The sequence below is a fragment of the Desmodus rotundus genome, chromosome 3, assembly GCF_022682495.2.
Source record: "Desmodus rotundus isolate HL8 chromosome 3, HLdesRot8A.1, whole genome shotgun sequence".
Lineage (NCBI taxonomy): Eukaryota > Metazoa > Chordata > Mammalia > Chiroptera > Phyllostomidae > Desmodus > Desmodus rotundus.
The window spans coordinates 158,113,943-158,140,733 of NC_071389.1; the positions used below are offsets into that span (position 1 = coordinate 158,113,943).

The 26,791-nt window shown below is 36.8% G+C and overlaps 1 protein-coding gene across 3 annotated transcripts in view; it reads right to left on the bottom strand.

The window, feature by feature from the left end:
* TMEM117 (transmembrane protein 117) overlaps window positions 1-26,791 on the bottom strand; it is a 390,562-nt gene that overhangs the window by 122,607 nt on the left and 241,164 nt on the right. For all 3 annotated transcript variants that reach the window (XM_053921589.1, XM_053921590.1, XM_053921588.1), the window contains one exon: window positions 16,445-16,542. In XM_053921589.1, the coding sequence (XP_053777564.1) occupies window positions 16,445-16,542 (98 nt within the window). The remainder of the gene's footprint in view (window positions 1-16,444; window positions 16,543-26,791) is intronic.

A 26,791-nucleotide genomic window follows, 5' to 3' on the forward strand; every position in this document is an offset into this window, starting at 1 on the left:
GAGCCCTTCCAGCCATAGAGTATTGAAAGTAAAGGACAACGAGAAGAAGGATGAAGAGACCAGACAGTAAGGATCTTATTCCCTTACACCACCAGGGGCCAATTTAAGGGGAAATGGTGACACGTAGACGTGACCAGATAAATAAGAAGGCATTCAAGCACATCAGGGCTTCTCTGGCAGTAGCCCAGAAGAGGTGGCAGATCTTTCCTATGAAAGAATGATGTCACAGCTTTAGGGCATTTGTAGAGGGATGTGGCTAGCTACAAAAGATTGAACCAGGTCCAGATACCTCCCAGAGTAGACATCAGAAGCATGGGATCAAGAAAAAGGGACTGTTGAGACTTGGGCTAGAGGTGGGGGGAAGGCAAACGGAATTTATAACTAGAAAAGGGTTTAAAATGCCAGATAGGATCAATTGTACTTCAGCCCTCACTGTTTACAGATAAGGCTAAACCAGTAGGTCATCTCTATCATCTTAAAGGAAGGCAGGAGAGTCAAGACAATGCATGGGGGAAGGAGATCTGAAAAACCAAACTATCCCAAATAGACAGAATTAACCAGACAAGACTGAGTCTTCAAAAGTGACCAGTTAGACCAAAGCACTGGCAGAATCATTAACTAGCAATTTAACATTTTGTGATGATCTCCCACATCTACAATTCTTAGCAGCTAGAAGTAAGCTTATAAAGAAGACATGATACATTACAGATCACAATATATTCTGACTTATTTGCACATCTGCAACATATCTCAGGTAGCCCTATACTGATATAGGAGTGATGTCAGTAAATAAAACAGAGAAGTCCATAGGTGGGAATCTTATAATAAGGCTAGAACACGGGTCACATGAAGGATGGGGTGGCTATAACCTTGGGGTATAATTAGAAGTAGACAACAACAAAATATCCTTCTATAAACAACTGAAATCTACTTAATAATTAGGGAGAAGGCCTCTCAAATTGTTCAACAAAAGAGGGTAGATAGATGGCATTCTCATATCTCTTTCTCGTCTAATGAGGGTGCAGTACTTCAAAATTATAAACACATAAAACGTTTAGAGATGCATCGGGTCTTAATCCATGCCGCCAGCATGACTTGTCACTGATGAAGTTCAAGTTAAACCCATGGCTGTGGTACCATTTTCGGGATTAATTCACTGCAGAGCAGTTACTTGTTTCCTTCTTTCCATCCTCTACCCTTTGGAAGCAAGTCACAGAGTTCTGCATATACACTCAAGGGAAGCTATTTTGTTGACCAGATTATTCTAACTTTGGCCATGGGAGCTATTCCAAGTTTACTCTTACAACTCTTTGACATGCTTTCATCATTTTGTTTTTGAACACTTACTTTTTGGCATGACAAATGTTCCAGGATCATCTTGTATTTCTATATTCTCTGCCTCAGACCTACAGTCATTTCTCCCAGGTGCCCTGGACGCTTTGATTGGAGAATGGCGTTTGAAACCACGATCCAGGCACTGGATGTGCTCATTGCTACTGGAATGTCATTCTAAGACCTCTCAGCACACAGAACTAGGAAATTATATGTGTACACATATGTGTGTATATATGTGTATATATATATGGGTTAGAATATATAGTATCAAAAATTATTTCTGTAACTTTCTGTCTCTACATCAAGCTAAACACGACTTCATACTGATGCCCCTGACACTGATCTAGCCCTGCACTGTTCATTGTAGCTACCCCAACCCCACCTTTTTCTGTACCTTCTCTCTTCACAGTGAGAAATATGGCTTCTAACACCCACTGTTCACTCATTCACTCATTCATTCATCCCAGTATTCATGTAAAGTAGGTTCAGAATTATCAACTGATGTCCTACGAGAAATACCTTTACCAACTAGAATACAGTTGTTTATGTCTAGTTCCCTTCGTCTTTAGTCTTTCAGTTCCCGGTCAAAACATGATTTCCCAAAGTTACTTGGATCAGCCTCTTTTTTTTACCTCCACATTTCAGGTCATTAAATGTCTTGGGAAAGCATAGCTTTAATAGTTGGATGGTGTTCAAGAGAATAAGCATGCTAAGACTAACATTTCCTTAAGATGTTCTTTTGAGTTGCTTTAATCATTATTCTGATTAAATGCCAGTCCAAACACATCAATTAACTTAGACAGGGAATAGTCTACCAAGAATTATAGAAGTTTAGGATGCAAAGAATTTTGGATATCACCTAGTCTATTTTTGCAATTACTATTTGAATCTTCTCTCCCTGGCAGATATTTTCTGCAGGAACATCGAGCTCACTATTTTCCAAGGAGTAGAGTCCTTCTTTGACTAGCTGTAATGTTTAACACCTTCTCACTTCTAGGGACCCATGGTAAAATGCCAAGTCTTTTGTTGTGATTATTATTTCCAGCATTTAGGACATCAACTGCAATCTTTATTTTCTATCTTGCAAATATATTTTAAAGAAATAAAGTCCTTGAAACTTCTGAAGATAAAACAAACAAGAAAAACAGAAATTGGCTTTTCATATGAGAACTTAAATAAAGTTTCTGTTAATACATCATGCTTTATTGGCATATTAACTGATGTATCGTACATCTTTTTCTTGCCTAATTCCCGTAATTGAGAGAAAATGATATGCAATTAGATCAATTTAAACTACACAGAATGTTCTGATTATTACTATTGGCTTACGAGAGCCATTAACTCAACATATCTAATCATCAGCAAATTCTGTTAGTTTGAATTACATTGATTTTTTAAAATAGGAATATAGGGAGGCAATGTAATACAGTAAAAAGAATATTAAACCAGGAACCAAGAGCCTTGGGTGTTCATTGCCACTGACATTAACTAACTTTGTGCCCTTGGCTATGTCACTAAACTGACTTTTGTTTCAATATCTTTGCCAGTAATATAAGGGGATTAGGACATAAGTAGACAAATTCAAAGGGTATTTGGATTTTTTGTCTTTCTTTAGTCAACCCAAATCCATTTGCCAGGAGAAAGAAAGGGTAGAGCTAACATATAAGTAAAAAATACAACTAATCATTGTTAATGGTATTAAATGTCTTAAAATCCTGGAATAAGTGAAGCTGCTCAGTGCCGTATGGTACAGGCTCTGAAATCAGCCTGCCTGTACTCAAATCCCAGCTCTGCTCTTTGTCAGCAATGCCACCTCTCTAAGCCCCAGGTTTTTGTCTTTAAAATACACATAATAATGGTAACTATCTCATCGAGTGATGCTGCAGATTAAATAAAACAAAAACTGTGAAGAGCCCAATCCTGGGCATACCAGAAGCACTCAATAAATGCTCTTCATTTGGAATAGAATTGTAAGGATACTTCAATAGTGAGGCAAGGACTGAAAAAGCAATATGGTTCAGACTCAATATGGTCATGACTCGAAGCTCATGCTAACTTCTTACATGCAGTTTTGGGCTCCTGCACAGTTCATATGTAGTACTCTGGGTAGAGTAAAAGCTACATAGAGGGCAGGATTGTTCCTGGATTAATCATCACAGTCTATCAATAACTCAGACCTGTAACTGGAAAAGTGACTGTAGCATTGTACCAGACTTACTTAGAAAGGACTCCATTGTGGTCGGTACAGGTGGCCCCAATCACAAAGAAGCAGCCAGAGTGGCAAGCAGAAGAGGTAACAAGTCCCTGCAATTGTTCAGATGCCCACGGTGAGGAGGCAGACCTGCATGTAGGGTATCAGGCAGTATTTCTGATATCTGTACCTTCTGAAAATATTTCTTTTTGTGCTTTTTTAATATTTAGTACTAATCTTCTGGAAAACTTTGAACTCTATCAACTATGATACAGAGAAACAAGGAATGAGTTTCATGTCACGTTTGGCCCATGTTGCACTGATGGCAGCAGTAATAGGGGAAGGATCCCCCATTACCAAGAGGCAGAGACCCCAAGGGATAACACTGGGGCTTCTCATATGGACAAACCCTCCCTACCAAGATGCCCTCATTCCACAGCAAAAAAAATATTAGGGTTCTAGGTTTGTTTACCAAGGAGGGTTGTACTCATATATTCTGGCATCAGCAAGAAATACTTACTAGCTAGCTAGCAGGCTCTGGGAATACTGAACAAAACAAAACTTGGTGCCTTCTCTCAACTCACAGTGGGAGGAACATGGTAAGAAGTCTGCACACCTGCACTTTCACAGCATAGTTGGGAATAAAAGACTAAACTGTAAATCTTTGTCTCTCACTGGACATTACAGGACTTCAAGTATCTCTCTGACTCAGTCCCAGGTGGCTCAGCACTGAGCCCACACTGTTGCTCGTCTAGTTCAAAGCCTAGTTAAGATCAGCAGGTTTCGGCAGTTCCTGACAAGTGTACCATTTTCGAGTGAGACCCTGTGTGTACCTTGCTGTAAAACCTCAGCCCTGTGACAAGATTATTAATATCAGACAAAGAGCTTCCTTGTTGCCAGGTACCCACTTGGACCTGAGAATACTGACTGCTCCAATCTTCTGTAAGAGCATCCTCATTACTTGCTGGACCCCCCACTATGTGAAGGCTCTACTTCTCTGTGCTTCTTCTGGACCTCATGTTTCTTCAAGGGCCTAATTAGATCCAACTTCCCCCACCATTACCTTCATGACCACCCCAGTCCTCTTTGGTCATGTTCCATTTCCAAGTGGAACTCACGGTCAGCATGAGATAATCACATTCGTGGTTACAAGCCATCTCAGGCTATCTGCCACTCACTGCAGCTACGTGGGTTTGACTTGCCCAAATCATTTATTCTTGAGGGTAGGGATCCCGATGCGTGTCTTCTCTAGCCTCTGCAGCTCTAGCCCAACCTGATTTTATTTTAAGACCTTATTGAATGCTTGTTTTAAATATTGCTGATTCTGAAATACATAAAAACAATAGAATACATTTAAAGAAGATAGGGAGAGAGCAACATTGATTTTTTAAAAGTTTACTGAGCCAAATTAAAAGTGTGTTATGGTAAGAATATCTTTAATTCCTAAGCATTTATATTATAAGAATATATATTCATACCATATGATGTATTGTCTAAGGCTCATCAAATCTTAAGAGTTCTAATAAATTTTCATGAATGAATGAAAATATTTCATTTCAGTACCCATAACAGATATGTATCTAAAAAATACCTTTTTTAAAGATCAGTTTTCTGTTTTAGAGTTAAAGAATCTATTAACAAAAAGGCTTGACAATGAAATGTATAATATGTTTCTGTACTAACTACTAAGCCATATGAAATAAAACAACTTTTTTATTCTCTCTCTCTCTCTCACTCTCACTCTCTCTCCTATAAAGGACAAAACACATTATTGAGACAATGTTAATTCTCTGATTTTGAATTGGACTGTGGGTATGAGAGAAAATATCCTTGTTTTAGAATGAAAATGAAGTATTTATTCTTCTGGTTTAGGAAAATACAATGAAATATTTGTCCTTTCCTAAAAGAAATTCTCTCACATGACTGCAGTCTAATTATAAAAATCAAAAAAATTAATATTAATAAATAAGTATTATCTAATAATACAGTGACAGAAAGAGAAGAATAATAAAGCAAATATCATAAAATGTTGTCTGTTGTGGAACATGATGAAAGAAACACAGAAATTCTTTGCATTAATCTTAATAACTTTTTTGTAAGTTGAAAATATTTCAAAATAAAACCATTAGATATGTGATTCAAAGCAGTAAATATTTAAAGTATTATTTTGCTACATATGCTGTCTTAGTCTGTTTGGGGTGCTATAACAAAATATCATAGACAGGCTTATAAACAACAGAATTTATTTCTCACAGTCCTGGTGGCTGGGAAACCCAAGATCAAGGTGTCAGCAGATTTGGTGTCTGGGGAGAGCCTGCTTCCCGTTTGACTGAGAGCCACTTTCTCTGTGTCCTCACATGGTAGCGGGGCCAAGGAGCTCGCTGGGGTCTCTTTTATAATGGCACACACATCCTGTTAATGAGGTCACCACTCACCTGACCTAGTCACCTCCCAGAGGTCCCACCTGTGAATACTATCGCATGGGAGTTAAGTTTCAATATGGGAGGGGTGAGGGGACACAAACATTCAGCCTGTAGCACATGCTTTCTGTAATCTCTCCTATCTCTCTATTCTCATACGTTTCTATTTTACCTCTCAAGGCCTGTGTTGCAAATTTTGATGTCTGGTTCAGTCATGTCAAATCCTTTCTCCCCCCCCCCCCCCAGAACTCTGTACTAAAATACAAAGCCCATGCAAAATAAGTGATTATACAATTCATATGTATTAATTTAAAAGTGAAGAGAAAGTGCCTTTCTAGTGTTATTATGGTTCTAAGTAAACACTTGACAAGCTGTCTATATACAAGTACTAATTGGAAATTTTGTTGAAAAATATTTTATATTTAAGAAAATAATGCAATGCTTAATACACATATGAAAAAGCTTCCCCCCATTGCTTGACTTAAAGGACTTGAGAAAAAAGTCAACATATTACTTTTCCATTGAGTCCTTCTATAACTTTCCACCTTAAATGGAAGATGGCCTGCCAAAATCACCAATGCGTGATTAATCTGAGAATACTATTGCTTTATGCAACAGAATATGACAAAAGCTGAAATGCAGGAAAGTTGATGGTCAGAAATTACCTGGAATAGAATAGGAGCAGAGATTACACTGTAATTGGCAAATAAGAAAGTGGAGAGAGAGCGTGGACAACCCTTTCAAGAAACGTGACCTGAAGAGGAAGAGAACTGGGAAGGGGTACAGTTACCAATATTTGTTTCCTTTCTAAAATTTATTTGTAATTTTTATTTGTTTAATAATTTCTTTATTTCTGTCTTAGCAAAAGTCTAGTTGGTAAGAAAGACAGTAAATCTTACATGAGGGCAAGAACCATGTGTGTTCCTATTGCATTCCCAGTAGCATCCTAACATAATCAACAAATATGAATGACTAAATGAATAAATGAGTGAATGAGACCAGCTTGCATTTTTTTCTGACTCAGTAGCAAAGCTCTGTCCAGCTTGCACAGAGCTGGATCACTCATATGATCAGCCATTAAAAACAGATTTTATTTAAACCTTCATCGGATCTGTGATACCTACCTATACATTTTATCTCTACTTCATCAGGAACAACAATCATCAAAGCATTTCAACCGTCAATACAGTTAATTCATATACCCCTTCTTCTAAAGAGAGAAGGCATTCACAAAGGCAGCTCTGGCCAACACTGGAAAATGTAGGGACAGGATATTCTGAAAACGAGAGCTGATGTTACGGAAACAGCACTGTGGCAGGGAATTCATACTGGATCTGGGTAAGAGCAGAAGTCCGATACCAGAGAGAAACCGCCCACCCCCCTGCACTAAGAAAACTAAGGGAGGCGGCTTAGTTTTGATCAGGAGCTCATGAAATACACAAGGATTCACTTCCACGTAGATAATGGGTGCCCTGTAGAGAACATCAGAGTATTAGTTACCAGCAATTCTGGTTTGCAAATCAATCAGTTGTGAGTTTCCAACAGTGACTAATGTACCACAAAATTGAGTTTGCGAAGTGCCCATCTCAGAACCAGATGTTAACCACAGTGAATCATGGGTACTAAACCACCCTCCGACTTTGGTGACACTGAGACTTCGTTTGTTCCCCCATTTGGTACGAAGAAAAGAGATGCACAATTATGATGGGGAGGATTCAAGCAAGGAAATATAGTGATCCTGATAGAATTGTCACCTGAAGAGAAGATCACAATTCTAATAGGCAGGTATTGATCAAAGCACACACAAAAACACATGCTTTTTTAAGGAGGACTTTCACGCGGGCAAACATCAGTGTCATGGCGGTATTCTACTCGGGGACGTTTGCATTGCGGCCACTTTGTAAGGACTCGCAGGATGAAGGCAAATAAGTACTTCAAGGTATTCCACCAATAGTTACTAAAAGACATGGAGAAATAGCAAGAGTGAAGAAATATGTTTTCTTAAACAGGTGAAGTCATAGAAATGCTTGTTGTTTTGCTGATATGAAAGACTATGAAAGATTGTGGAAGTGGGGGCATGAATCATGAGAGAGAAAGGAAACATGAGCAGACATTTCCCATGCAGCTGAAATGGACCAAGTCATTAAATTTGGTTTAATGTTGTTTTCTCTCTTCTAGGATTTGTTTTATTTTAAATGTGTGCATTTATACAATTATATGTAAACTCGGGGACACTTGAAAACACGACATACTTTAGAAGCTTTAATAAGCGTGAATTAGGCATTCAACCAGCAAATTTCAGATTGAAGAGTCATTCCACCAGTGACTGTCATACAGGAAAACTATACAGCATTTCCAAGCCCTTATTAAAGGGCACTTTCTCTTTAAGACTCATAAATCCAAGGATTGATCTTGGGCTCAATGTTTCTATTCTAGGCTTTAGCAATCCGAATAAAGGTCTATAATAGGGTGATAATATTTAAGTGATTTAAGGCCAGTTTATTTAATTCTTTTTCTTTAAATTTCACTTATCTTTAAGAAACGAGGAAAAGAACCCGAGATAAAATCTTCAGGGGCTGCACGGGGATGGTGTTGCCTCACTGAGGTTACACACCCTACAGCATTTTAGTAAACTTCCCAGTTATGGGTAGAGCATAGAAGTTGTGGGTAGGGCAAAAATCACCAAGATGATTTTTAAAATAATGCAAATAAACATGTAAAATCTTTTCAGAAAATGCAACTCACAAGCATTATGCATTTTCTTATAAAGCATCAGTTAATCATGAAGTCAAGATACTTTTAATTATCCTTTTATCATTCCAGTAAAGGGCTGTATCTGAAGAAATTTACAGAAACATCATAGAGTACAGTAGATTTGAAAGTCCTCACCAAAGTAATTAATTCAATGAGAATGTATTTAATGCTTCCTGTGTGTCAGACACGGGACTGAGTGCTAGGGATATGGCAAGATGATATTCCTGCTCTCAGGTAACGTGATACAGACAGAAACATGTAGAGAACATCATCATCATTTTGACTGTAATATACTTCTTTAAACTTTTTTCTTTTTTATTAAATCATTTTTATTGTTATTCAATTACAGTTGTCCCAATTTCCCCCCTTTGCCCTCTTCCACCCTTCCCACACCCCACTTCCACAGTCAATTCCCACACTGTTGTCCATGTCCATGGGTCATTCATATGTGTTCTTGGTCTAGTCCCTTCCCCTTCTTCTACATTATCCCCTTCCACCCTTGCCTCTGGTCACTTTCAGTCTGTTTCATGTTTCTCATGCCTGTGGTTCTATTTCATTCATTAGTTTATTTTATTCATTAGATTCCTATTATGGGTGATACCATATGATCTCACTTCTTTAAAATTTTTAAAGTATTTTAACTTAAAACTTTATGGACTCTTTATTCTCCATCTTTCTGCTAAAAAATGAGAATTACGCACACAGTAAATTTGCACTACAGAATTTAACATAAGTTTTTAATTCAATACCTGTGCAGCAGATAATTTTAAATGAGCATCTTCTTCTCAAAGAAAAGGACATGCTCTGAAGAAAACAAATCAGGAAGTACCCAAATTAGTACATCTATTTAAATTCTTCCTAGGGAATATTCACTGTCAAATACAGATATCCTTCCAATCTTCTTTCTCATCTCCTGACTACGCTCACTGTTCCTCCTCCCTCCTCTCTGCCTCATGCCTTGAATGAGTACAAGTCTGGCTTCTGTCAGGAACATTCCAGAAAACCGTTCTTGCCAAGACCACCAGTCATGGTCCTCTTAGAGCCAAAACCCATGCGCACTTTGCATTTAGATCTTACTCAGTATATTTCCAGCATTTGACAGTTGACATTGTCTGTCTCTTGATATATGCTCATCTCATGGCATCTATGACATACACTTTTCACATTTTCTACTCTTTTTTTGTTTCTCTTTCTCTCTCTTCTACATAGATGCCTCTTCTGCCTGTTCCCAAGTAAACTACAGGTTTTACCTTAGCAGACCTTTTAATCTCACTCTACACCCACTCACATTCCCTCAAATACCAATCTCTCTCTTTTTTTTCTTTCTCTTTTCCTTTTTTTATGCTCTTCTTTTTTTCTGCTTTCTTAGTTTTTTCTATATCAGATCTCACTCCCTGAATCCTCAGCTCCAGATCCACATAAAGAACTGATTATTAGTTATTTCTATAAGCACATCCCCTCAACAAGTTCAAGTCATTATGCCCCCTAAGACTTCCTTCTCCACCAGTATCTCCTACCCCAATGAATAGTACAATCATCTGCTCCACTGCTCAAGCCTAAACACTCAACGATGCACTTGACTGCTTCCTTTCCCCACTCCCCATACCGAGCCAATAGCCATGTTTCCTCCCGTCTGGCTCCTGCTTACCCTGAAGATGCTCTTTGGCTCTAGTTCCTTTATAAAACATTCCCTGAACTACATCACAGGACCTGTGGGTCAAGCCATGATTAGGAGAGGAGGAAACAGAAAGAATACTATAGTCAGAAAGGGAGAGAGACGATCAGAGGCATATCTCCATTTGGAAATGAATATTCTATACCCATTATCAGTGCTACCTCTTCCCCTCCTTCTCCTTTCATATTCCTCATTGGACAGAAAAATATGCTGTGAGATTCCTTATTTTCTGTTTCAAAATTGAATTCTCAGCACCATGGAGAGCACCTGATGCTGCATAACAACCATCATAATAGCAGTTAAAACCAAATAGTAACATATGGACAAAGCCAAAGGGGGGTAGGATGGAGGGTGGGAGGTGGGGATGGCTGAGTGGGGTGGGTGGGAGTGGTGGGGGGGAAATGGAGACAACTGTACTTGAACAATATAAATATTTAAATAATTAAATAAATAAAACTAAATAGTAATGATACACTATAGTTAGTAGTAAAGACAGGACCGGCACTTACACAGATGACTTAAGAGTCTGTGCTCTTAGACTACTATTTTACACTACATCCTCTATTTAAGTATTTACTTAAGCTAATATAAACAAAGTTTGCTCTTAATTCAACAAAATTAAGTCTAGACGGGCATGAGATGATGTTAATGCTCAGTCACAAATTATATGACTAAGAGTTAAGTTTCATAGGCATAAATATAGAATTTACCTTTGAAATGAAAATCTCCAAGTAATATGACAACAGTGTAGTGTGACAGCATGGTAATACAACACCAATTGCCTTTTTATACAAAAGCATAAACACATCTAACGAGAAAACTGGTTGCAGCAAATGCTTGGATCTTTCTGCATATGAGTAGCTCGGCTTACACTGGACCCTGTGAACTTAGAGTAGTGTTTAAAGTTAAAGTGACTGCTTCGATGGGTATAGTTATTTGATTGGACTAAAAGTGTTCTGCTTTTTCTTAGTCACAGAGGCAGCTTTTAATTAAAGATAGACAACTGTAAAGAGATGTGTTGAGTTGGAAGGAAGGACTAATTTATTATTTGGGAAATGAAGCAAAAGGCTTTGCATACTATAGTTGCCTCTGGAACCTCTCATAAATCATTGTCTAGTGTTCAAATTTTGCTCATAAGGATGATGGATTTCTACAAAGCATATTAAATTATAATTAAATTGAAGCAGACTATTGTAAAGCAGAAAATATGCAATATTTTTATAGTTAAAACTATAGAGTCATAGAATCTTCAAGTCTGATAAAAATTTAGGAGTGATTTGTATTTTTTTTTCTCATTTAATGTGCTCATCCTTCTGTAGCATCCCTGAAAGGTTATCTAGCCTGGCAGGAATAGTTTTACTGATGTGGGGTCAGCCTTTCCTCTGGCAGACTCAGGCCACATTGAGAGACCCTGTTGTTAGGGGATCCTTTCCCACATGAACGTAAGTCTGCTTCCATGGGACGTACACTCATGGGCCCATGCCTTCGTTTGTTGTGCTGCTATAATAAAGTACCACAGACTTGTAGTCCAATAAAAATACAGAAATTTATTTGTCATAATTCTGGAGGCTGAGAAGTCCAAGATCATGGTACGAGCATGAGTGCATTTGGTGAGGATGCTCTGCCTGCTTCATAGCTGGTGCCTGTCTCTGTGTCCTACACTGTGGAAAGGGCTAGGAATCTCTCTGAAGCCTCTCTTATAGGCACTAATCCTATTCATGAGGGCTCCACCCTCATGTTCTAAGCACCTTCCAAAGGCCCCAACTCCTAATACCATCATAAATGAGATTTCAAGATAGAAATTTTGTAGGGGAAAAATATTCAGACGACAGTAGTCCATTTTCTGCCTTGGGAGTAAAGTAGACAGAATTACTCTTTCATTAGCATTTTAATCATATAATAGAAATAGCATTATAGAGCTGAAAAGGATCACACATAGTAACAAAAGATATCTCTTTTGCATACAAGGAAATAGAAACCTGTAATTGTCATACACATCATACAATTTGATATTGGTAGGGCCATTACTAAAACACTTTTGACTGACATTGCCTCTGAGTCTTAGGTCTTTTTAAATTGCATTCTTGAATATTATTATTATTTTATTGTCATCATGTTACTCCCCCACACCATGTGCAGTAAGATAATAATGCTTTATAATTAGCTTTTGATTGATTAAAGTGAAACAAGTAAGTTCATTTTGTTAGACTTTAATAATAACCGTGGCATTCAAAGCAGGAAAATCACCAGCAGTTACATTTGTTTCCCAGGCAAGATTTAAGATAGTCACGATCAAGAGATGCCCACCCAAATCATCATAGCACTAGATGAAGTACATTTTATTAAAAAATACACTAATTATCAAAAAAATAAAAGGTGGTCTTCTAATGCATCAGAATGGACTAGAAGTGGACGACTGTACACAGATGCACACAGCACACTATTACTCTTCCATTTTCCAACTTCTAGAGCATCTAAGTACTCGCAGACCACGTGTTTCACTGAATACTTCCCACTAACACACCTGGGTCATCACCTTCCCATCCTCCATCATCAGATTCCTTGCCATTTGCTGTCCAGCCCTTAAAAATGCTTTTTTTCAGCTCTGGCAGCCCTCCACTTCTAGGAATCAACTTCTGTGTACATCAGAATGGGCTAGTTTATGTTGCCATATCAAACAATGCCCAAATCTCAGTGGCTTAACATTTGCTACGGATCATTTCTAGCTCATGCTAAATGTCTACTGTGTTGTTAAGGATGCTTGGCTCACCCTAGCCATTCCGGGCAAATGCATGACAGGGGCTCCAGCAAGGCACAAGCTTCCACAACTGCTGCCAAGAAAAAAGAGCTCCATTCAATGTTACTCATGGACAATTAAAGGGTACTAACTAGATGTGACACATGCCACTCTCACTCTCGCTTAAACTGGTCAAGCAAGTCATGTGATCAAAGGGGACAGAAAATGTAATTCTGTTGGAAGGCAGAGAACCAGCATGTGTATGTATATATATATATATATATATATATATATAAATATATATATATATATGAAGCCCTAATGATTACATCACCCAATCCCTTCAGCCAGTTCCTCCCCTGATCACAGGAGAGTGCCACCCCTTATTTTTAAAAGCGAACCCTTTGGAGAAATATCCCGAGATGCTTCCCATCAAAAGGATATAAATTGTGTCTCTAGAGAGTTAATAAAACAGAAAGATAGAAGCTTAATATAAATATCACATTACTTGTTTTTTATGTACATGTTATTTTACTACAGATACAAGTGAGGGAAAATAGATTTTAGTAACCCCACGGAAAAATAGAATAGTGCATGGCATACACAGGGGATGCAGATTCTTAGATCTTTAGTCTTCTTATTTATGCGAAGGCCTGAGAAAGGGGCTTTGGAAAGGAAGTTCTGTGAATAGCCTTCCCCTTCCCTTTGGTATTTTCAAATACAGCCACAGTTAGTCTCCCCCCAGATGCAGGGGCCATGTACTGTAGCCTCCTCTTTGTACAACTGCAGAAACAGGAACCATTTTCTTCGGGGCAGAGGCATCTATCCCTAAGACTCAAGGAAGAACTTAGCCACACGGTTTTGAACAGAAGGGCTTCTGACAGGCATTTGTGAGTTAGAACAGCTACAGTAAGAGGTAAGTTTATTAGAATAAAATTCCATGTTGTTCTATTTAAACCCCTGCACATAGTCACATCCCAACTTATAAAAGCTTACCTTCATGTAATGTCTTCCTCACATAGACTTTTTACACTACTCTCGCTCTCCTTAATTAGGGCAAAACAAAAAGAAAACACCTGTTTTGAGTGGGTGACTCATAGCACACAGTATGTAAATCCTATCTTTTATTTCATTGAAAACCTCGACAATGACTTCTGTATTTTATCTCCTAGAGCTAAAAAAATGTGACCTTTATACTTGCTAAATCCCTTTTATCTGAAAAGTATGAACATGAAGATTTCTTGCTTCCCACATAATTTCCATATTTAACTTTTTATATCAGATTTTCCTTTTTAAAAAGAATACTATTGTCAAGATAATCTGTGTAGAAATAGAAAAAATAGAAAAAAAGTATTTTTAAAGCAACATTTAAATTCCTCTTCAGTTATTTTATACTCTCCATGATTTGAAATACTATCTTGGAAAAATCACCTCCCAGAATTATCTCCTATCAATAATTATACAGAAACAATGACTATAAGAATGTGTGAGCTTTGTTTGTTCCCTATTCAAGAATATTTCCTGTCAGTGACTAATTAAATTATTTTAACCACATTTAAAATATGCTTCAGGTTGCCCATTGGGGCTATCACATATGTAAAAAAAATAAACCCAGTCGCACAAAAGAGATTGGTAATATATAGACCTGAGTAGGAACATTCAAGGAAAAATGGACTAAGATGTTCAGAAAAAATCTAGTATGAATTCCTTTCCTCTGAAACAGCAATTGTAAGAGTAGCGAATGACAGTAACCACAGAGGCCTTCAGGTGACTGCATGCCTCACCTTTGCAAATAATGTACATGTGACCTCGGTAGCTGGCCACACTGAACGATAATCAATGGGCTGCCTTTGAAGATAAAATCAATACCACAAAATGTCTATAAGCATAGTAAGTGCATATTGTTTTAGAGGACATAAGTCATACAAATTTTTAATATTAGAGTCTATCTCCTTTTAAATTATGATTCTTAAAACCCCTGTAGAGAATTCTGTAGGGTGGAACAATTTTCCAGAATCTCACATTCTTATCAAGTACCATTATCTACTAACGCATGAAAGATAATCATTTGGAAATTTGCATGTCGATGTACCTTTCGTTCTTTGAGAGGGAGTACGGTGTAATGATTAAAGACTGGGGCTCTGGAGCCAGAGGCCTATGCTTGTAATAATGGCACCTACCATATAGCGTTGTCAGGATTAAATGATTAAATATATAGAATGTAAAGTACTTAGCACAATGCCTGTAGCAAAACATACCTTCAATAAACATTAACCACAATTATTATAATGTATGTTATTTAGACACGGGGAATTTTGGACAGGAAAAACATATCAAGGTTAAATGCACCAGAAAAATAGCCCACACTTGACTCATAGACACAAGGTGTGAATAAACATCTACAAAATCATATTCATTTTTATATTGAAAAATCTACTTTTGTTTACCTGCTGAGAAGTGGGTTTAAAAAGCCCTCTATCCCTAGCAACATTTAATGATAGTGCAAAAGCACAAAGATAGCTTAGAGGGTATATTTTCCAAATCCTTAGTTGTGATGATTTTTCTTGCTTGTCCATAAAAAAGTTAACCTCCAAAATTAAATCCAAGAATAAACAGATCTTTCCTTCATGTCAAAAGTCAGGTGAGCAGGCTGGAATGTGCCAGGCACAAGGCATCCTCCATTACAGCCCCTCACTTTCCCCACTTCGGGTTGAATCCCTGAGCTGGGCGGCGTCATGCAGCCAGGGGAAAGCACCCTTCTTGCTTTCTCTACAGTCTTATCTTTTTCTGTCTAACCTTGTTCAAATACTCATAAATAAAAGTGCCGCCACAAAAAAATGACGTTCTATGAGTCGTAAGTTGTTTTTAATTGTGATGATTGGGCTGGAGATCGAATGGAATCTATGTCAAGAAGAAATGCCAATAAGCTAGAAATGATTTGTAAAGAGGTTCCTTGTCTGTGTACCTTCTTCAAAAAATTATGTCAAATATACTGGAAATTTAGGGTTTTATGAAGACATTTTAATATCATATTTCATTGATAAAAATTACAGCTTCTTTTGCTGAGTTAAAAACAGTTCTGGTAAAATCTATGCATCGCTATATTGTCAAAATGTATCTCTTGTAAATGTGTATATTGACAATATGTAAGCAGAAATTAATTCATAAAATAATTATGATGATTGGTTTTAATCATTTTAATGGAACATAGTATACCTTTATAATGTCTCACCAGATGGAAATTCTATGTGTATCTAAAGATAACTACATCCAATTCAAGTCCTTTGATGAGTGAGGCAAGGCATAAATCAATAAATTAAACAATCTCTTACCAGAATAAAATGATCCTAACGTTTCCTTTCTTCCAGAAAGCTCTTGCAGATTTTCCCCAGTCGGGATAGGGTTTGTCCTGAAGCATCATATCAGTGACCTGAAGCCATCAAAGAAACTTATTTAGCACTTTCAGATACTTACATTCAGATTTAAATATGTAGATAATTTGTATTTTATTGAAAATAAAATATGTATTTTAACATTAGAGCATAGGCAAAGATAAAAATTAGAAAAACATACTTCCTTCAGTTAAAAATTTAATAGTTCATGTTCTTCTCATAATAAATGAGTATATTTAAGGTCATTCAACATGTCAAATATTGAGCTCAATCAAGATTACCTTATAAAAGAAGGAATCATTAAGATACTATTAACCTCCCTATAGAAACAAAACATGTAATGAATTAGGTATTACTTTCTTTCTAACTTAGCTAATCAGAAACTCCAAAATCTAAATATTTCCAGTCAAAATATTACCATCCCTTCTCTCCCTTTTTTTCTTCGATGCTATGTGAGGTGTGGTGCTTGAACCCAGTTTTATGGCACATTTACTTTAATTACCTCTCATGCTTCCACCTGCATGCAATTAGCAATTCTATTCCTTCTCCCCAAACCTCTACCTTTCTCATGCGCACAGATCCTGCCCAGCTTCTGAGATCTCAGTCATGTTACCATTGGAATGTCTTCACTGTTCCCTCCAACTGTAGCTTTGACCCTTTTTCATGTTATACAGTATTCTCTACCTTTGCTTTTCCTTGCTTATGTACATTCTTTCTTTCCACTGGGTTTCATCCTTGAAGTTGAAGATTTCTCTTTGTATCCCTTCCAATATCTAAGGATCATTTATATAAAATACTAAAATATTGCTCAAAGAAGAAATGACAAAACCACTTAGGATATTAATGCTTTTTAAAAAAAGTTCGTTAACAAGATAAACTGCACATCATCAACCACTCATATTAATAGTTTTAGCAGATGTCCAAAGTATCACAAATAGATGAAATATAAGCATCTTTAAAAAACTGATGGGAATGAAAAATGAATTTCCTTTTTTCCTCTAATACAGGAAAACAGGTTTGCATATATGTGTTCACACACACATTTTTTTCTTTTCCCAGAAAGTTTCCCTTCCCTTCAAGAGAAGAAGACATTATTTAATTGATTGTGGTTTTATTTAATAATGTTCAAATCCAAACAAACAAGACAGTTTCAAAATTAATAAAACTGATATGGAATGCAATACACTGAATAGAGTAATGGAGAAGTTTCATCATCCATTAAAATAGATTTTTCTTTTGCCCTTAAAGCCTTAACAGCGCATTTAAGTATAACTTCCAGCAATGGCCTGATCTGGAATGGGTGCGATTTAATCATTTGTGATGAAAGATTGTGATTCAGTGGGCAGTCCCTCTGGATCGGTGGCCTTTTCAATACTACTGGCCTTCCTGCAGAAGGCGCATCAATTCTCAAGCAAGCCCGTCTGGTTGAGTGACACAGCATCCAAACAAATGGTACCCAGAAACTTTCGCTGGCATGCTAAAGCTTCACGTGCCCACTGAAGGTGCAATCAGAGTAGTTATGGGTAAAAAGGCCAGTCTCCAGGGCATATATGATCTTAATTTTTCTTTATATTCCTTCTCAACATCATTTCTAGGACGAGAACTCCTCAGCCTATCTTGGGTGATGGGAATAAAAGCAAGGTCATTGACCTTCATTAGGCAGCATTGCAAATTTATGCCGACTCTGTCTAATTTAGAATCCATAGTGATTTTGTGTGATGCAACTTCACTGTTGAAAGGATTCAATAATAATAAGTGGTTTTAATATAAACTCTCAATTTCTTTAAACTGTTAAGTACTTTAATAAGTATAAATGCAACAATATTAATTTCAAAAAGAAAAACACTTTTCCTATTTTTAAAAGGAAATTTGCTTATTGGTGGCTTTCTTGTCTATTTTCTTCATGACACATTAAAATTACAAGATGTTTTCTCACCCATGAATTATGTCTTCAATCAAAAAACTCATATTTATCAAAATAAAGGGAATATGATAGAATAAAAATTAATGATGAATCAAGTGAGTTATACTGTTACTAAAAATGAATAAAGACAAAAATTAGAAAAATTTAAACCCACATATTCTTGAGCATAAAAAGAGTTTTATGTCACAACTCTCTTGAGGAAAGAATTACTATTTTTCCAAATACAACAATTTTATTTACTGTTCTTTTGTTACCTTCTTGAATAACAATCTTGTGTAAAATTTTATTTTTAGAATACCTCAAGGTTAAGTAAATAAATAAATAAATGTTTCATGCTTTGCCAGCTTTTTTAACAGATTTGATTAATTCTGTTCAGCAATATTTACCTTGTTCCAGAAAGAGTCTGCATAGTAATACATATTTTCAAAGAAAAGAATGATTATTGGGTAAATTTTATTCAATTTGCAATGTTTTCTCCAGGGCACTTTCTGGGAAATAATTAGTATATTTTCTAGGAGGAGACAATCTGTTGCTATATGACTAATTATTACAGCAGCATGTTTTGTAAAAATGGCGTTCAAGGATAAAGGATTTCCCAGGGAAATGGTAAGATGAGGACCCCCCCAGAAAACACACTTTTTTTTTCTGATGCTAGACAGCTGGTCTTTTTCACCCCCAGCCTTTAACTGTTTATTTTTAAGTCATATCATCGGATCAATGTCAGGTCACTTGCTAAATGGAAGGAGCAGAGACAGTCATTAAAGGGATGCATTCAATAAAGAAAAATCCAATTACCTTCTGCATTAGAGAAATCAAATTCATTTCTGTTGTTGGTCAAGGACAGTCTCTGTGGGAAAAATGCAGGAAAGGGAGGTCTGGAAATGGTGCAAAAAGGTTGCTGTCTAGCATAAGTACAATACAAAACGTGTTGATGCTTCTCCCACAGGAAGATTATTAGAATTTAAAATTGCAGGTTGTTTTTCCTACGCTGGAAGAAGATTAACTCTTTGAGTATCACAATCTTTCCCCTCCCCTCTCCTCTCCACTAGGTCTTTGCACAAAACTCAGAACTTCATGGTGGCCCCTACCCCACTATGCCTTCCCAGGGAGTTGTTCTTAGTGGAATATAAGCTGTTTTAGGTCATGGGCATTATTCACTCTGAGTGAAAAGGTGAGTGTTGAGATTGAAAAGTCAATGATGACTGATCTCTCCAGGAATCTACAGCCCCACTGTGAGCTGAGCCCACGTGATGTTGTGGCAACAATGGCAGCACTACGACAGCAGTGACAACTGTGATATTTTACATTTGCTATCAATCTTCCTGGCTTACAAAGCTCTTAGAGGTATTTTTCTTAACAACTGTCATCGTAACTTTATAAAGTAAGTCATTATTCTCCATCTCCACCAGTACAGACAGAGAAGTCAGTGAGGTTAGATAACTGAGCAGGGTCACACCCCTAAGCAGCTGCTGAGTCATCAGTTCTGGAGCCAGCCAGCCTGGGCCCTGAGCCTGCCTTTGTCTCTTACCACCTTTCCACTGGGGGCAAAGTCGTTCATCTCTCTGAACCTTGGTTTCTTACCAGTATCTATGGGCACACAAATACATATATACCAGCAGCTGTTATAATAACTATTTATGTGTTATTGTTTGTATCTGGAATTTCTACCCATTTATTTTGCTTCATGTGACTATTGTGCTGAATAGCTGGATTTAGAGTCCAGCAACTTGGCAATCACTCTCATCTCTGCCGTAAAGACAAGACTACCATATGGAATTCTTAGAAAAAAGATAAAGATACTATATAAGGTTAAAATACATTACAGTAAATATTTCTATCAAAAATCAAAGAGAAAGGAGGCAGCCACAGAAGGTTGCAATAATCTAAGAAGGTTTCGCAGAAGATTTGTGTAACATGACTGAGCATTAATTTGCATCTTATAACATTGTCCAATTTTGCCAGTCTAATCTTAGCCGATTACAAGCTACTCACATGCTGGTACTACATATACCATACATGTAGCCTTCTTTGATATGTTTTATGTAAAGCATGCGATATTAATGTAAAATATTAATTGATTAGAGACATAAGGTCGTAACATAATAGCAATAACTATGGCTACATAGTGTATCTCTTAAGAGAGCTTGTTTAGTGGAATATCATTTAAAAGAAGTGCTATTTTATTAATAAACAAGCATAAATATGTTAAGAACATTAGTGAACTAACATGTATAATTTTGTGTGCTATTTTGCAACTTCTTTTTATTTAACAATATATCTTGAACATCATCCTACATCTCTACACATAAAGCTATTTAAAAGTTTCTTCTTTCTTATCTTCTACCATACCTTTTCATGTGTAATTTCCTGAAATACAGAAGGTTTCTATTTTGTTCTAATTATTACCTTTATAATTAACTTCATTTCATGTGTGCACGGACTATGTATTCAGATTTTACTCACTCCCGACTATGGGCGTCAACATGACTATTTAATTTCTGTTGCTTCTCCCTCTGCCTTCTTCCCCTCCACCACCCTATTATACTTACTATGTTATTTTTCCTGTTAAATTTTTGATACTTTGGATATCTTATACCCTTATTTTATTTATCATCTTTAAATGATACCATCTTCCCTCATGTAAAAAAGATGAGAAAATTAAACTTTATATTTTCTTACACTATATATCATTTCTATGTTGTTGGACTTTGGGGATATTTCTATATTTGGTCTACAACTAGAAGTCATGCACTTCTTTTAACCTTAGTCCTGCAATTAAATTGACTCACTGATCTTGTCCAGGATGCCTGCTAGAGTTTTGCAACTACTTCCAACTCTGTAATATATTCTTCAGGAGGGTTCGTGAGAACAATGTAGCCTACAACCAAACTGCTTACTTTCTGTATACTTGACAGATAACTAGGCTCACTGTAAAATTTTTGAGTCCCAACTTTACCCCCTTAGAACTGAAAGCATTGTTTCACTTAACACTATTGAGTGACACCAAGGAGAAATCTGAGAAAACTAGAATGTGGAAATTTCTTTCTATCTTTATTGGCATTTTTTTTGGCTTGGATGCCCTCAGTACTTATTTTTTATTTTGAGTGTAGTAATTTTGCCAAGTTTATCTACTGCTGTCTGTCACTTTTCTAGGGACAATCCCACCTTTTAGTTTCAAGATTCAAGTCTTTGTTCTACTGTCTTTTTAAATTAAATTTATTGGGGTGACACTGGTAAGTACAATTATATAGGTTTCAGGTGTACAATTCTATGATATATCATCTGTATGTTGTCTTTTTGGAATCCTTAATTCTTTTCTTTGTTGTTTAGTTCTATTCTTTAGAGAAACCATTATGCATATGCTGGTTTGCTCTGTCTTCTGTGTTTACTCCCCTTTAAAATTTTAATATTGCTTACTCAGTCATGTCCCACACTGACTATGGGGCTTTTGATTAATGTTTGTCCTACTTGAGAGTCACCATTCTGTCCCAGGAACTTAACTACATGAGAAATAAACCTTCCCATACCCTCTTGGTACAAGTGTGACATCATCACAATAAACATCTGAACAAATTTGGGGTGGGGGTCTACCCTACATCTATGGAGCAGTCACACAATAACATACTCAACACTATCGGACCAGTGGAGATTTTTTGGTGATTTTTTTTTCTCATGTCTTACTTGGGATCCTAACTCTTTTCTTATTGAATCTTGGCATCTTCTGATGCAAACGTATTCTCATCACCAAACAACAATGCCAAAGACCTAACACAAATTTAGAGACTGTGTCAAAGAAACTTCAATGTATTCCTGAAACTCTACCTCCAAGCATCAAAGGCTGATATTATATAAAGACAGAAACTGATGTTATATAAATCCTTCATACAAAATATGGAGAAATTAAAAGATCCCAATTCCAGCACCTCTACTCTTCCCATAGAGGGAGACTACACAACACGAAAAGATCTGAAGTGGCTGAATTAACCCTGCAAATGTGCCCACCGCCAGGATACCGATCAGCTGCATGATTACAGGGATTTTGTCCATTTTGTTCTCACCCTGTTTCCATCCTCTAGAATTGCATTGTGCTGTTGGCAGGCTCTAAGTAAATATTTACAGAATGCATGAATGAATAAAAGGATAAATGGCTGAACCAGAGGGAATCAAGAGGAGCTTGAGGAAGACTAGGATAAGTAGCACACCCCCAGTAGCTTGTTCAGGGTCATCCATTGAAAGTTCCTCCAGCGATTAGTGGTGACGATGGTGCTAATGGAGGTGGTGGCAACAGTAGGGGCAGGAGTAATAGTATGGAGATGGCAGAGTATTCCTCTTCCTCCAACCCTGTCCCTCCACTCCCTGGACAGGTAGAAAGACACAGGATGTGTATAGTTAAGAGTCTAAAAGAGGTAGAGATGGTCTTTGTCAACTCCTGGAAAAAAATTAGAAATCAAATATGATTTCAAAGAACAGGAATATTAAGCATCTGCCTTATTGTAAATGTGTTTATTAATGAACTAAGTGAGAACACATAGAAATCACATATTTTTAAATATATTTTATTGATTATGCTATTACAGTTGTACCATTCCCCCCCCCTTTATTCCCCTCTGCCCTGCACCCCCCTCACACCGGCATCCCCCAGCTCTTAGTTCATGTCCATGGGTCATACATACAAGTTCTTTGGCTTCTCCATTTCCTATACTATTCTTAACCTCCCCCTGACTATTTTGTACCTACCATTTATGCTTCTTATTCCCTGCACCTTGCCCCCCACTCTCCCTCCTCACTTCTGTATGCCTTATTTGTGGCATTGACAAGCTGTATTAACAGAGGTGTGGGAGTTGGACAGTGCCCAGCCTGTGTATCCTTGTGTGGTTGTCCAGTTTTGTTGGTGCATCTGCATCCGTTGTAGCATAGCATCATTTTCTTTTCTTCCCTCTTAGGTCATCTATGTGGAAGCAAAGTCTAAATCGTATTTACTGGGCAATAGGGAAATACTGTGCTGTAAGGGCCACATGTGTTTCCCCCCTTTTGCTGCCCACTGACTCCCACCGCACACATCATACCACATACACAGACGTGCGTTTCCAGTCAGTTTTATACAACAGCACTTCCAGCTGAGACAAAGAAAGAGCCAGGGTCCAACCAGAAAGGATTATGCATATCCACAGAGCACTATTAGCTGAGTATATAATTAAGTAAATGGAAACCATGGATGAAAGTTTTCTAAATTACCTAGTAATGCCTTGAGTGAATTGCTACAAGAACTATCTGAAAATCACTGGCGAACCTATATTGGTGAACATAAAACTTGGAATGTGTTCTACAGTTTTTAAGAAGCACAACCAGGATTTCATAAAGCATGAATATTAATGCACCTGCTTATTATCTCCAATGATAGCCTGCACCAGCTTCGTGAATGCATTGCACCTTATTGCTGGATCCTTACTGATTTACAATGAGTCATAGATTTTTATTATTAAGTGAGGAAATTGGGCATGTCTCAGAATATAGAACATCTAGAAAAATATACCTGAATCACCTGAATACAGAAATATACACAATCAAAGTGTACTTTCCCAAGCAAAGTCTGCAGTGTTTCAAATAGTGTGTTAACAAATGCAAAATAAATACGATGTGCCCCAGTACAATTTGCTTTCCACTGCCCTGAATTATAATTTAGAATAAATGAGAAAGTGAGAGTGTTACTGATTTTGCTGGGCAAAAAACCAGCAGAAAAATATTTATACCATCGTCTGGCACGTTGTTCCCTATGAGTGGCTAAATTACCTAACCACATTAGCCTGATGTGATGTGATTGAACATTTACTTTTGTTTTTCGGCTTGAAAGAATGAGTAGTTTTCAGTATGCATACCTTCTCTGTTTTGGTAACATAAATGAGTGATTGTTATTAGAGAAATTAATTATACAAAATATGCTATAATACAATGGCTTTGTGACTGTATATGTGAATGGAGGGTCAATAGGAAGAGAAATAGTGGGTATTTTTAGAAACATTATTATAAGAACCATTATCCACCAAGGTGCCCTTGGAACACAGAAAGAGTAAACATATCCTCAAAGGAAAAATCACTTTCAGGATTCCAGCACTCCAGCATTCCAGGTTTCTGAATGAAATGCCGAGTGCATGCTGGCCCTAATGAAAGCAGAAGGAATTGGCTCGGACTCCCAGGCCCAGGACAACCAAGTCACCTGCCGTTTTGCTTTTATAATGATATTTTATGAAAATATTCAACCAACTCTATAGGGTGACAAATCCAAAGCCATAGGCTGCTAAGGTATAATGCCATTCAATTGGATTGATACTTCTACTGTTAGTAGGTTCAAGAAAAGACTGATAATCATCCATCTGATATAATCACCTTTGTGCTGTTTTCAGAATTTGAGAGATTATAAAGTAAGGCAACCACATAGTAACACGGTTTGTAAGTGAAAGCATACATTAGTTCTATGTTTTATTGTTGCCTGAAGACAGATAGAATTATAATGCTATAGACTGAGTGTTGCATGAAATAATAGCTCTCTTAGAAATTCAAAAGCAAGAACTGAAATGTATACCCCTGAAATAAAAAATCCTACTTACCAGCCTTCACTGTCTAAAATTAAAGCCAAATATTTTCATTTCAAATACAAGTAAAATACTAGTTTTAGGGCATATTTTAAAAATTGAACCTAGTAAATATGCTTTAATCAAACTTCAGATTCAGCTACTTATTCAAGATGTTTTCATTTCAATTATTTATACATTTCATATATATCAAAGGGCATATCATGTATAAATAATACATTAATATATGTAGATAGTAGACTGTGTTCCCACTAGGTGCCTTAAAAAAATACAATGCAGCCCAAGGTCTTGAAGCCCTCTCTGTGCTTAACCCCCAACACCCTGTCTACCCCACCAGAGGAAACCACAGCTCTGGATCTTGGACTTATAATCCCAATTTTCATGGTTTTTATTTGTAGTTTGATTACATCTGGGTGTAACCATAAATACAACAAAATATTGCTCAGTTAATATATATTTTTATATTAATAGTTTAGAAGAATAATATAGTATGGTTTTTCTATATTGAGCTTTTCTTTGCTCAATGTTATTTTCCTGACATTTGTCTAGAGTGCAACATATATCTTTCATCTCCATTCCATCTCTATTGATTTTTTTTTCATTTTTATATGGTTTTTTTGTACCTTTTTCTTTTAATCTGGATTAATCATATAAGGATTTGTCGATTTTATCATGCTTTCAACATTTTAAAATATTTTAATCCTCTCTATAGTATCTTTATTTTTCTTACATTATTCTATGCTCTATCTTTATTTCCTTCATTCCATATTTTTAGCCCCCAGGAAATATTCTTCTGGCCTCCACTGCTGCTAGGTAGAAATCAACTGTCTGTCATTTCTTTACAGGTAATTCTCTGGCATTTCTTTAAAAATTATCATCACTTTTAAGGTTATTTTTTCTTTAAAGCTACATAGTTTCACATCCATTTGTCTAGGTATGGATTTTTTTTCTTGTTTTGAGTTTATTGTTATTTCTAAAGAAGAAGATTAATGCATTTCAACAATTAGAGAAAAATCTAAGTTTTTCTTTCATTTAAAAAATTGCTGGGATTATATACCCTAAGAACCCTGAAACACCAATTCAAAAGAACCTATGCACCCCAATGTTCATAGCAGCACAATTTACAATAGCTAAGTACTGGAAGCAACCTAAGTGCCCATCAGTAAATGAGTGGATCAAAAACCTGTGGTACATTTACATGGTGGAATACTATGCAGCAGAAAGAAAGAAGGAGCTCCTACCTTTTGTGACAGCATGGATGGAACTGCAGAGCATTATGCTAAGTGAAATAAGCCCGTTGGTGAGAGACAAATACCATATAATCTCACCTACAAGTGGAACCTAATCAACAAAACAAACAAGCAAGAAAAATATAACCAGAAACATTGAAATAAAGAACAAACTGACAGTAACCAGAGCAGAGGAGGGAAGGGGATAATAAGGGAAAATAGGGGAAGGGATAATAGGGGAAGGTCCATCAAGGAACATGTACAAATGACACATGGACAAAGCCAAAGGGGATAGGTTCCAGGGTGGGAGGTGGGGATGGGGGTGGGGCATGGGGACATAGTGGGGTGAAAATGGAGACAACTGTACTTGAACAACAATAAAAAAATTTGCTGCTCTCCTATCCTCTTTTTTTCACTTTTTGGAACTTTGGATCCATATTAGAGCCCACTTCACATCTCTTACCTTCTTTTAGATATTTTCTATGTCTTTGTACACCATTTCGGGAATATATATTTCACATGTAATTTATACTTTAATTACAGA